The sequence below is a fragment of the Exserohilum turcica genome (assembly GCF_000359705.1).
Source record: "Exserohilum turcica Et28A unplaced genomic scaffold SETTUscaffold_27, whole genome shotgun sequence".
NCBI lineage: Eukaryota > Fungi > Ascomycota > Dothideomycetes > Pleosporales > Pleosporaceae > Exserohilum > Exserohilum turcicum.
The window spans coordinates 144,243-156,263 of NW_007360103.1; the positions used below are offsets into that span (position 1 = coordinate 144,243).

At 47.5% G+C, this 12,021-nt stretch overlaps 5 protein-coding genes across 5 annotated transcripts; all 5 read left to right on the forward strand.

Moving 5' to 3' along the window:
* Positions 1–2,620: 2,620 nt before the first annotated feature.
* On the forward strand, positions 2,621–3,475 carry SETTUDRAFT_161879 (uncharacterized protein; the record flags this gene model as incomplete). Its single annotated transcript, XM_008028612.1, has 3 exons — positions 2,621–2,667; positions 2,725–2,851; positions 2,900–3,475. The coding sequence occupies 3 exons, from the start codon at positions 2,621–2,623 to the stop codon at positions 3,473–3,475; spliced, it is 750 nt and encodes a 249-aa protein (XP_008026803.1).
* A 699-nt stretch (positions 3,476–4,174) lies between these two features.
* Positions 4,175–5,260, forward strand: SETTUDRAFT_40236 (uncharacterized protein; the record flags this gene model as incomplete). The annotated part of the gene is made up of 4 exons (XM_008028588.1): positions 4,175–4,357; positions 4,442–5,110; positions 5,190–5,207; positions 5,249–5,260. 4 exons carry the CDS (start codon positions 4,175–4,177, stop codon positions 5,258–5,260), a joined length of 882 nt encoding a protein of 293 aa, XP_008026779.1.
* A 911-nt stretch (positions 5,261–6,171) lies between these two features.
* On the forward strand, positions 6,172–6,919 carry SETTUDRAFT_72383 (uncharacterized protein; the record flags this gene model as incomplete). Its single annotated transcript, XM_008028596.1, has 3 exons — positions 6,172–6,206; positions 6,305–6,431; positions 6,485–6,919. Coding segments are annotated over 3 exons (597 nt in total), but the record flags the coding sequence as incomplete, so codon positions are not given.
* Positions 6,920–10,242: 3,323 nt separating this feature from the next.
* SETTUDRAFT_62053 (uncharacterized protein) lies at positions 10,243–10,773 on the forward strand (the record flags this gene model as incomplete). The annotated part of the gene is made up of 1 exon (XM_008028595.1): positions 10,243–10,773. A coding segment is annotated over one exon (531 nt), but the record flags the coding sequence as incomplete, so codon positions are not given.
* Positions 10,774–11,764: 991 nt separating this feature from the next.
* Positions 11,765–12,019, forward strand: SETTUDRAFT_73226 (uncharacterized protein; the record flags this gene model as incomplete). The annotated part of the gene is made up of 1 exon (XM_008028598.1): positions 11,765–12,019. A coding segment is annotated over one exon (255 nt), but the record flags the coding sequence as incomplete, so codon positions are not given.
* Positions 12,020–12,021: the final 2 nt, after the last annotated feature.

Consider the following 12,021-nt stretch of genomic DNA (forward strand, 5'->3'; position numbering starts at 1 on the left):
AACGCTAATACGTGATCGGGTTCAGAGGGGCATAAAGAGCTCTTCCGCCCAGCATCAATTATTGCAGCAATTGACCAGCTTAAGAAAGGGGGCTGAGGGTTATGATGCTCTCAGCTGAGCTAATGCGCGATCGGGTCGCCAGCCTTGAGAGGGCTAACAAGGCAGCAACAAAGCGTAGGCAGCGTAAGAAGAAGCGGATACAGAAGCAAGGAGTGCTAACAAAGGGAGCTGGAGAGGATCTACTCGCTCAGCGCGAGGCTGATCAGCAGATTGCTCATGAAGAGCGTCAAGGAGGAGAGCGATCAGGTGTCAGCCGCCAGGCTTTAGCGCGCTGCAGTAGGTGTAGGGAGACTGGCCATAACTCTCGTACGTGCAAGAAAGATACTCTAGGTACTGCTTAATCTATTATGTTAATATATAGTAAAACAAATATATTGTGGTGGAGCTACAGGCTTATAGAGGTGCGCAGGTTTGGTGGGGTGCGCGACTCGCTTGCCTGCGCGACTCGCTTATCCACTACGTTAGTTAGAACAGCCTCGGCCAAAGTCTTACATAGCCTCGAGCTCACTAGACTCTAATGGAACAATAATAATAATACTGCATAAGCAGTGAGCTTATCTGTATTCGACTATTTGCGAATATGAGCTATCGCAATACCTACATTAGGTTAGCATCGCTATCTAAGAATAGAGGCTCCTGCATACTGTGTTAGCTCTGGCTTCGAGTCAATATGTGTCAGAAATCGAGGTTTCTCAGCAAGATGCAAGCGGCAAAACCCGGCAATCAACACTGTTGGACGCCATTGCTAGATGCAATGATGCTCTGTTAACTGCTTTTTCAGCCTTCGAGAACCAGTCAATGCGTAGCATGTAGCTGCTTGCCGTGAAACCCCGCATCTTCTCATCTTCTCCTTAAGCCTCCCACATAGCGAGTTCATTCAAGTCGAGAATTGACTTTTCTATTCTTTACTCTGCAGAAGCCCTCCAAAATCTGTTGTGTACAAATGGCTCCAACCTTCGAAGAGTGAGTTTTGTTTGTATTGCCGACCCGGTTGAGCTAAAGTTCGACAGCTTTATCCAATCACCTCAGTTCACCTTCTTCGTTGGCCAAGAGGGAAAGCCTGTCGTCGTGCATGCGGCTGCGGTTGCTGCTACTAGTCCGCAACTAGATGCACTTGTTAGTGGTGGAATGCAGGAATCTGAAACGCGATGTGCGAGGATCGAAGATGTCAGGGTTGACGATTTCATCCGGTTCTGCGAATACACTTACCGCGGGGACTATACGGTAACCTCCGTGGGAAGAAGTGCTACTAGGACCGCGCTGTACACCTGAGAAGAACGTGCAGAACGACGACAATGGAGTGGCTCCTACCTGGGATAAATCCCTGCTGCACAAGAACCTCCTTCCATGGAGTGTTACTCCGAAGAAACTCCGGCATGCGACGAACCTGCCGCCCAGCCAGTGTTTGAGTCTCGATACGTAGAGAGGAATATCTCAAGAACCCCATTACGCACTCAATTCAATAGCCGGAACTACCTAAACAATGGCGGCCCCAAAGATCTCATCCTGCAGCACTTCGAACCCAAATCCAATAGTACCGCAGACCAAAACTTCACGCCAGTCCTCCTTGCTCACGCACGGCTCTACTGCTTTGCGCATCTACGTCTAATAATGCCACTTAAAGCGCTAACCTCTACAGAATACATAAGACACTGATGAACTTCAAGTTGTACATAAAGCGCGTTGGAGATATCATTGAGCTCGCAAGATATGCGTACTCGAACCCGGATCTGCCAGACAGAAGCGACGACGGAACTATCGACGACTTGAAGAAACTCGTGGCTGAGTATATTGTGTGCGAGATTGACATAATCGGAAAATGCGATGAATTCGTCAAGTATATGGAAGAAGGCGGTGAGTTTGTAGGAGATTTTCGGAGGACGGTAAAGGACTATGTGGCTTGATGTAGGTGTACAGTAATGTGATTTTTAGAAAATAGGGGCGTAGCCACAGCCCATAATTTGTGCAGGATTATGCTAAACATCCATGTGGTTTTGGTCGGTTTAAGTCGAAGTACCCCTCATGTCCCTTGGCATCGTAAATTTCTCCGCACGTAGGGATGGACGTTATGTAATTGTATTAATACGAGCCGCGCAACGCGCTAACACACCCTGATCGCCCCCAAATGGGATGGGGCCTGTATTACGAGGAGGACTCAAATGTTGGCTTGATGATTGTGGTGTTCGTTGAGAAAGTGGCACTCGCTCCATCTTTGTAGGAATACTCTGAACAAAACAAGGTCATGATCTAGATGTTAAGTCATGAGTTAGAGCGGGGCTCCGCCAAGATTACCTAGGCGCCGGCGTTCGGCAGATCTCGAGCTGTTCAAGACGACCGGCAATAGGTACTCCGGCTAATCCCTTAATAAAGGCGGGGTAACTTAGTAGTCGAACATCGTGTAGGGAGAGTGAAACTCTACGGGGTAACTAGTAGTTATTTTGAAATTCAGTGAAATCAGACCTGATTGCCACTCTACTATTACTCCGCCGGCAGACTTCTTGCAGTTTCTATATCATCGAAGCTCTTGAGTTAAGCTTCTTGCTATCAAAACCGAGTCAAAATGCAGACGAACCAGCCCTTTGGAAATTTACTGCTCAATCTTCCAGAGTGAGTGTCGTCTTGTTTCGATTATCAAAGCAGTTGCGCGTCCCTTAACATCTCAAGGTATTATGATTCTCCAACGCTATCCGATGGCACCATAACATGTGATGGAAAAGAATTTCGAATCCATAAGATCGTGCTTTCTGCTCAATCGAAGTTTTTCTTGAACGCTTTCGAGGGGAAGTGGAAGGTACAGGTTATCGCTATCGCAAAGCCACTTCTGACGATGCGACTGTAGGAGTCTGTGGAGGGTACTATTCCTCTAAACGATGACGACGTCTCCGCTGTCGAAGCGATGCTTCGATTCTTGTACTCATTTGACTATGATGCTGGCGGGGGTGCGACTGATGTTGCTTCGCCGATGGTATTCAACATCAAAGTGTACAGCACAGCAGACAAGTATGATATTCCGGCGTTAAAGTCAGTCGCTAGCCAAAAGTTCAAGGCATCAGTCAAAACCTGCTGGAACATGGACGACTTCCCACACGCTGTTGCGGAAGCATATGGCTCTACCCCACCAAACGACCGAGAGCTCCGAAACCTGATAGTCGATGTCGCATGCGAACACATTACAGAGCTCCTACAGAAGCAAGGGTTTTGCGACGTTTTGGGAGAAACTATTGGCTTCGCTTCAGATCTGGTTCAGCTCCAGGCAAGCAAAAAAAGTGTGGCTAAAAAGTCGGACCAAACTAGGTACAGGTGTCCGAATTGCTCTGAACATTGGGAAACTGTTGGGTCTTCTGGATCTGGGTACTACTGTCCCTATTGTGGGAATCATCGCTCGAACTGGAGGTCATATATTGTAGATAACTAATATGAAAGTCTCTTGAGGCAACAGCTCTTGTATTCTTCATCTGAACTTTCTATCACAAACGCCGTATTGTTCCATCATTACTAGGTTGATTTATCTTTCCTAGGCGAGAAAGAGGCGTCGGTTTCATTTAGCTCTATTTGCAGACTATGATTTACTCGCCCTCTACTAGTTAACTAATAAGCTGCCCGACCGGTTCAATAACACCTCCTCCAGAACCATCTAGGCAGACGCAATATCCCGCTTCATGATCGGAGGTCGGGAGAAACAGACTGCCAAGTAAAGTAGCTTTCGGTAGGACGCCACGGACCGCTACTAGCCTCGCAAATGCTAGGGGAGACTTGATAAGCTGTGTTTTTAGTGGCGGATAGTTCGCCGCCACTAAGGTGTAACACAAGCATAAGCAAGCAACAAATGACCTGCACTGGTTTCAACCTAAGTTCCAGCCAACCGAAATTTGCCACATGGCTTGCGGCGACTGTACAAGGTTAGGTCGGAATTAGGACGTTGCGGAGAGTGGCCTCGCTCGTTTCTGATTCGTTGTCCATCCTCCAGAAGTTTGTTCCGCCGGTCATAATTGAGTGGAGAATTGTATTAACATGGGATAGATTATCTAGACGGAAACTAACTCGCTTTAACGTTGAAATACTAACTTCCATAGAAGTACGCTTCGTATGCTGCGAGTAGTTTCTTTATTTAGAAATGGATGAGTCCATGTCTGAATTCGAGCCTCCAGAGACGCCCGACTATTACGCGGATCTCGGGCTGCAACAAAATGCAACACTCCAAGAAATAAAACGGGCGCATCATTCGCTCGCGAGAAAGTATCATCCAGATAAGCAAGGTCTAGGAGGAGTGTCTGTCGATGCTCACGAATTCCGCAAGGTAAGTTCGGTGATTTCTATACAGCCTTGTCACGGCATTGTGCAATATCGTTAGAATGATAGCTAATATAGTGTTATGCTTTAGATTAGAGAGGCCTTCGAGTTTCTTCGAGATATATCTAATCGCTCCAGATATGACATACGTTATGCGCAGTTGCAACGAGCATGGGCCCAATACTACGCATGGCGAGAGATTCAACTGCAAAATGAACAGCTAAGACGAGCCGAAGAGATATCACAGCAGAGAAGAACAGCTGAGGCCGAGATGACACGTAAGAAGGAGGAGGAGCAACGAGTCGCAAGAGAAAAAGTAGCGCGTGAAAAGAAAGCAGAGGAGGAAAAGAAGGCTCGCAGAAGGGCGGAAGAAGAGCAACTCGCCAGAGAGAAGGAAGAACGCAAGAAAATAAAGCAACTGAAGGAAGCGCTGGCGGAAAAAAGATCACAGGAGGCGGCACGAAGAGCTAGGGAACAGCAGGAAAATGCAGCCAGAGAGCGGCTGCGCAGAGAGAAGGAGAGGGAGGCAGAACAAAAGTCTGAAGACGCCGCTATAAGGGCCAGGCAAGAGCAAGAGGTCGCCGCAGAAGAGAGACTAAAGACTATATTGAGGGAAGAAAAGCATAATGCTATTCGGGAGAATTGGGCGAGGATGCGAGACGCCGCTGAGCTTCGACGAACAAGGCCAGCGCAACCTAGGACTCAGGGTCACATAGAATGCGACCATCCTCGCCTAGGCTGGCCACGGAAGAGAGGGAAGGTGAATTGTGTCTTTTGTGGGGGTTTTTGTAAAACATATTCTTTTAAATGCCCTCACTGTGATATTTCGGCCTGTCAAGCATGCAAGACTAGGTACTGTATGTACTAAGCAAGCCGGTTAACTATTGAATATGAACAGAATGGATCCTGATGGGACAATCATTCTAAATAGTGGGGCAGCTGAAAACAGCAGATATATCTCAGGACTTCGCCAAAGGCTCGGACCGACCACAGGCTCCAGCCCTGCGATGTTGGAGTCTTTGAAGACAGCCTGTCGAGGCAGAGTTAGCGTCATCATGAGACTGAAGATTGGCCAATCATGTTGATTGCTCTGCAGCTAACTGCTTGCGCTAAGTTATGTACGGAAGGTGGGGCTGCTCAAAATCGTTGCGTATCTGCGTGTAGGAGTGAAGCCGCAATCGCTAATCACTGCACCTACACGTACGCACACTGCATCGTTTCTTGCCTACATGCTCACCGTTTCGAGTTGTTCTACCAATGAATTCTTCTGCTGTTCGGGAATGAAGTAACTAATCATGTCAGTTGTGGATGATGTAATTACGTATTGCTACGATCCAATTGTCAGCAGCAGTAAGACAGCCAAGCACCGTGCCGCAGTGGTCAGTGCGGGTATCCAGACTTTGTATCACACACCGCGCCCCCAAACATGAATCTTTTGTGCACCGCTATCCAGCACGGATGCTCTTAACGTGCAGCACTGTGTTGTTACGGAGCTGAAACAGTGATCTTGACGGCTCATTTATAGATGATCACGAAGGCTAGGGTTATGAATCTTATGATTCGCAAATCGCCTTAAATGGAATAGTATGTTATGTAGCTGCGAATTACCCCCATCTGGTGGTTCAGATGCGGGGTAACAGTCTATACGAGCTAAGCATAGCTGGCCACCTTATCAAACCTGACGTAACTTTGTACGCAATAGGTCTACCACCACGTGATACATAAGATTGGGGGCCTGTCTGGTTCCGCCAACTTCAACTCCGATTCAGACTGTGATACTGCCGGCAAATCAGCACTAACGTGGTGAATTACGGGGCTACTATGGCCGCTAAGAACTTCATCCGCGATCTTTCAGGGTAGGTTTGTATTTTCGGGGCATCCCAAGGCAAGGAGAGGGCAACAATGGCTACTGCAGCCTTGGCCGCTAAATGATATTGCTGCTAACACGTTAGAGATATCTTTTTGCGGGTAACTTGTCGGATCTCACCTTGACCTTTGGCGAGAAGAGCTGGCAAATCCACAAAGCTCTCGCGTGCTGTCACTCTATATGGTTTCAGAAGGCCATCACCGCTGGCTTCGAAGTAAGTAATTTGAGCCAAAAGCGGAGCTTTAAGTAGTTAACGCTATGTTTTAGGAATCTCAGAGCGGAGTGATAACCTTGAATGACGATTCAGAGTTTGGCAATGCCATTGATTGCATGGTGTCATATTTCTACAATGCCGGCTACAACGCCTCTCAATACGACACGTCTGAACCCCTCCTTCATGCACAAGTCGCTATTGTTGCTGATAAGTACGACTGCGCATCGCTCTACAAGCTTGCAAGAGCTTCGTTCGCAAATGCGGTAAACACGATCGAGAAGCATGACTGGATTACTCTTGCTACCTTTGTCTACGACCATACGATGATAGACTGGCTGCCTCATCAGAATTTGCGGGATTTGATCGTCGCTGCCGTTGCAAATCGTCCCAGTGTGTTGAAATCGATTCTTGAAATGGAAAACACGCCAGGACTCCTGCGTTCAACTTTGGATCTAGCAACTGATCTTCTACTTAGTAAGCCGAATATTTCTAACACAGCAGGCGCTGGCAAAAACATTTTCCAATGTGGCAAATGCCAGTATGCTCATGTGGGATCGAACGAGTGCGCGTACGTGATATCTCGGAATAGCTTCGCGTTTGTCACAGCTTGCCCAGATTGCGGGGGTCAAAGCGGAGTGACGTCTAATCGACGCACATACAAAGTTGGGCTAACTCAATTGTTTCCCTGTCCTTCTTGTGATGGAACTCATACCTTAGAGTCTGTTCCTGAGGTGCAGCCTTCCTCAGAACATTCGGATTCACATGATTCGGAAAATTCAAGCGACTGAAATATGTAGAAACGGAAGACATGTTCCTACTTCTGCGATCTAATTATTCAAAAATCGGTATGGTGGAGTGAATGGTAAGTGGAATGCGGCCATTCTGTACTTGAAGCGTTCTATAGCGACTGGGTGTTTTGCGAAAGGTTCTGTTTGCATTTGTGCTATGGGTAGTCTATATGTTCTTTGCAAGAGTGTTCAGGAACGGTATTATGTATTCACGCCTGTAGGATTTTGCTTGACATACAAGTCAGTGTAATAGTTAATAAGTGTAAGTTAGCTAGATAAGTAGTGATTTTCAGTTATGTCTCTCATACTGTGTCATGTCAAAAGCGAGTCCCTTTCATTACCTGCCTAACAAATCTGGTTAAGGTGGAAGCGGTAGTGCGTACTTGGGTATGATTCGACGCTCCACCCATAAAGGTGCTGATATAAATGGCGTATAATCATAGGGCTTACGGAAGCATAGTTCAGTAGGGTGGATTCCTAGAACACCAGAGAAATGCATGATAGCGCTACGGCTCATGTTTCCATCGTGCGACAGGTCCGTCCAGAACATGACAAGAAGTTGGAACAGACTCTCATAGACACTATCCAGCGATGATGGTTGGAGCAGTACCCCGCAGTCTGCCTGCTGGTTAACTATTGAAAGACGGCTCCAAATATGGTTCATTATGGCGAGCTGAGCTGTAGTTAGCTGCAGTCCAGAGATTTCGCTTGTAGGCTCCTTTATGCTACGCGATAGTGCCAGCATCCGGAATATATAGCATAGAAACCGCTCATGGATAGCGTAGTATCTCCGCCGGGTTTGTTCGCGTTGATGCAGCTCAAAGGGATAAGGAAGGAAAGAAGGAGTCCAGCTCCGAAGCCAGCAACGCAGAACGCGCGGTGTCTGTTTGAGCGTCATTTCGCATCGTTGAAACACAATCTTGCTGGCCTCTAGTATCTTCCAAATAAGCCTCTCTGTCTGTGCTGGGCTCACAAATTCGAAACCATTCCAAAGGCCTAGTATACGATCCTCTGATGTTCTCGCGGAGGGCAATGCTGCAGCTGCGACGATAACATGGATAGGCTCTTGTGAGCGAAGCACGTCGGCCATTCACAGCCTCGAAGCCTCCCAGTATTCTCGTCATGCTCAAGCTCCGCGTCTAGAGCTACCACGTCACTCTCGCCATTAAAGAGCTCTTCTTCTTCTTCTTCTTCTTCTTCTTCATCCTCCATCCGCACTAGCTGTTCTTCTTCGCTTGTAGAGTACGGTTGCTCATAGGTCGTTTGCTCCCTAGAGCTGCTATCTTGGGTTACTACCCAGTGAAGATACGAGAGTGGCGCGGATCCAATCTAGCGAGGCACTACATAGTAGGCAGCGTTCCAAAAGTCCAGTCATCAGAAGATCGAGGATTGACCAATCACACCGATGGTTGTGCTGCTGACTTGCTGTACTAAGCTACATAAGGAAGGTGGAGCTGCTCAAATCCGTTGCGCAGCTGAGCGTAAGGGTGAAGCCGCAACCGCTAACGACTGTATGTACATATGTATGCAATGAGAAGATGCGGGATTTCACGGCAAGCAGCTACATGCTACGCATTGACTGGTTCTCGAAGGCTGAAAAAGCAGTTAACAGAGCATCATTGCATCTAGCAATGGCGTCCAACAGTGTTGATTGCCGGGTTTTGCCGCTTGCATCTTGCTGAGAAACCTCGATTTCTGACACATATTGACTCGAAGCCAGAGCTAACACAGTATGCAGGAGCCTCTATTCTTAGATAGCGATGCTAACCTAATGTAGGTATTGCGATAGCTCATATTCGCAAATAGTCGAATACAGATAAGCTCACTGCTTGAGCAGTGAATGAGGCTTCGCGTCAGCGCTCATCTGTCAGTGCATAAGCATGCTAAGAGGATGATCCATTCGCATAAGCCATCTTGGAGAGTGGCTGTAATTTTCTCCTCCCATGCTCCCCTGCTACACATGTATGAAATCGGCCAGTGGTATGTATATAATGGCCAATAGCGGCGATTGCGTTGCAGCAACGGCCGAACCCGGGCCGTATATATGTATGCAATGGCTAATACTGTCATTAGCGTTTGAAGCTTCACTCAAGTAATTAGACAGCGTTCCAAAAGCCCAGTTATCAGAAGATCGCGGATTGACCAATCATATCGATTATTTTGCAGCTGACTTTTGGCGCTCAGCTACATACGAAATGTGGGGTTGCGTGTACAAGTATGAGTGAAGCCGCAATCACTAGTGACAGTACATGCATAATAGCTACTGTGGTGCAAAAGCTGTTGAGACTGGGCTGCAAGACTACATATGTACTGCAACCGCCCCGCGCTGCAACTGAGGCCGAGTGCGATATGGCTGGATCACGACCGTAATCACTTTGAAGAGTAATCACGTCGGCCCAGCGGATGGGATGAGCTGTGCCGCATTTGCGCAACTGCTTGCCAGTTAACTGCTATAGTAGCGTATATGAGATTTAGGCATGTTTAATATAACTTTCGACCACACCGTGCATGGCCGTACTCTTGCAGCATCTTGACCGCCTGTTGCACGCCTCAACAGGCAGCTTGCAGCAAGAAGTGTCATGATTCTGGGATCTTGACCACGATTGGACGAACGCGTTTCACCGGTTCGCGGGGATCGAGATAAGCTAATAACTCTATCCTAATGTTCAGATCCTTGGCCATCTGATCTAAGACGTTTATGCACGTGGCCACCGTTATATACTCTCGGGTGTTAAAAGGTCAACACTTAGCATTCAGCTCCGCTAACCTCAATGGACCGTCAACAGTCTGGACGTATCGTTTCTCTCAAACATTAAACTTGAACACTGTTGCGTGCCACCCCATCTCCGAATAAAAGACTGGGACTACTTAACACAGTTTCAACAAACTCTCGTCACGCATTAAAGTATTCTATCTAAGCATCCATCTAATTGTAATTTCAACACTCATCAATGGACGAGATCAACATAATATCGGGGCGTGAAACCCCAAAAGAAATAGGGCCGCATCTGGACCTTCTCACCGAAAAAATTGCTATCGACTGCGAAATGATGCAGTCCAACATCGGCCAGGTCCTTGGACGCGTTTCTGTCGTCAACTATGACGGCAAAACCATATTTGACAGCTTCATATGCTACCCCGAGCCGGTCAACATCACAAACACTGATGAACGGTTTTCTGGGATTCGCTGGGCCGACATCGATCCGCAGAATGGAGCCAGGTCTTTTTCTGAAGTCCAGGCTCAACTGAGCGAGCTTCTTCGTGATAGGGTGGTGATCGGCCACGATATTGAAAAAGACTTGAGGGTCATCACTATGAATTTGCCTGCTCGCCTTTTGCAGCTTCAAGGCGTTGCCCGTTCAGCCACTTGTCTCAAGTTCGACATATCAGTCCGCGATACACAAAAGTATAGTGGGTACCGCAAATACGCCAATCCTGGTGCTCACCAGGGCCCCAATCTCAAGAATCTGGCGCTGGAGGTTCTGGGTCGCTCAATTAAGCAGGGTCTTATGTCGAGCGTAGAAGATGCGGTGGCGACCATGGAAATATATCGCAAGGCAGAGGTGAAGATTGATCAGGAGCAAGAGCAGTAGCATTTTTGGCTTGTGCGAACACGCAGAAATAGGCTTGCACGTGTAATATGATCCACACTGAACTTCCGATGATGTCTTTTAGTATCTGACGGTATATGAGGTGAGTCTATATTGCTTGTAGTGCAACACAGCAGCAAGGTGATAGACGAGTATTGTACGGTGCTTGAGAAACTCCTTATTTTTCGTAAAAGAAGGTCCCAAGTATTGCTTATATCAACCGTAATCATCAACGCTAAGCTTCCAAGGCTCCACCCCTCCAGGGAGCCATATCCTCCAGTCTTTACGTAGTCCGCGCATATGGTAGGTCTGTAATAGTATTTTCCGCTGGCGTGAAGCTATTATACCATAGTTAACCTACATGATAACATTGCTATAGCGCTCCTAGCGGTCGCATTGGCTTGTGCTCGTACCAGTCTGTGTTATACAATGATAATCGAGATATGCGAGACATATTGCACAAGAAGATTGGTTAATCAAAGGGTCTGTTAGTTGAAACTAACGAAAAGAAGAAGACGGACCCACGTCACAGCTAGCAGATGGGTAGGTATAATAGCTGATACAATGCGAATCGAGCGGCCGTGTGTAGCTGTGATCTGCGATGTGATGAGCCATAGCAGCTAACAGTGTTTCATTTAGGCCGACTTGCAAATTCTACGATCTGCAACCCCTAGCCCTCGTTACAATCTCTAAATGAGCCATCAAGATTACTGTTTCAGCTTAGATATAACAGAGTGTCCCAAATCTAGTTCGTTCGTGCTCGATAGCGGTGCACAAATAACTCATGTTTGGTGGCGCAATTCGTGATGCAAAGTCTGGATACACTCGCATTCAGCTTACAAGGATCCACTCTCTCGGGGAACTACAGTGCCCGTGCACCAGATGAGCACCATCGCCAGTTGAGCACCCCCACCACCACAACAACAAAACTTCAACGCGTCAAAACTCAACCAATATGGATCCGATTCAAGAAGCGATTGCAGAAATCGAATCGCGAGAACCAGGAGATAAATTCTCGTATCAAGCAATCGCGAAAAAGCATGGTGTAGCACGAATGACGTTGATGAGACGACACCGCGGCGAAACTGAGGCCTATGGCGTGCGCAACCTCTCCCTCCATCCACAACACGAGAAGGAGCTTGTACGATACATCGATACGCTTACCGAACGACGTTTGCCACCTACGAAGGAAATGATACAACGCTTTGCTTC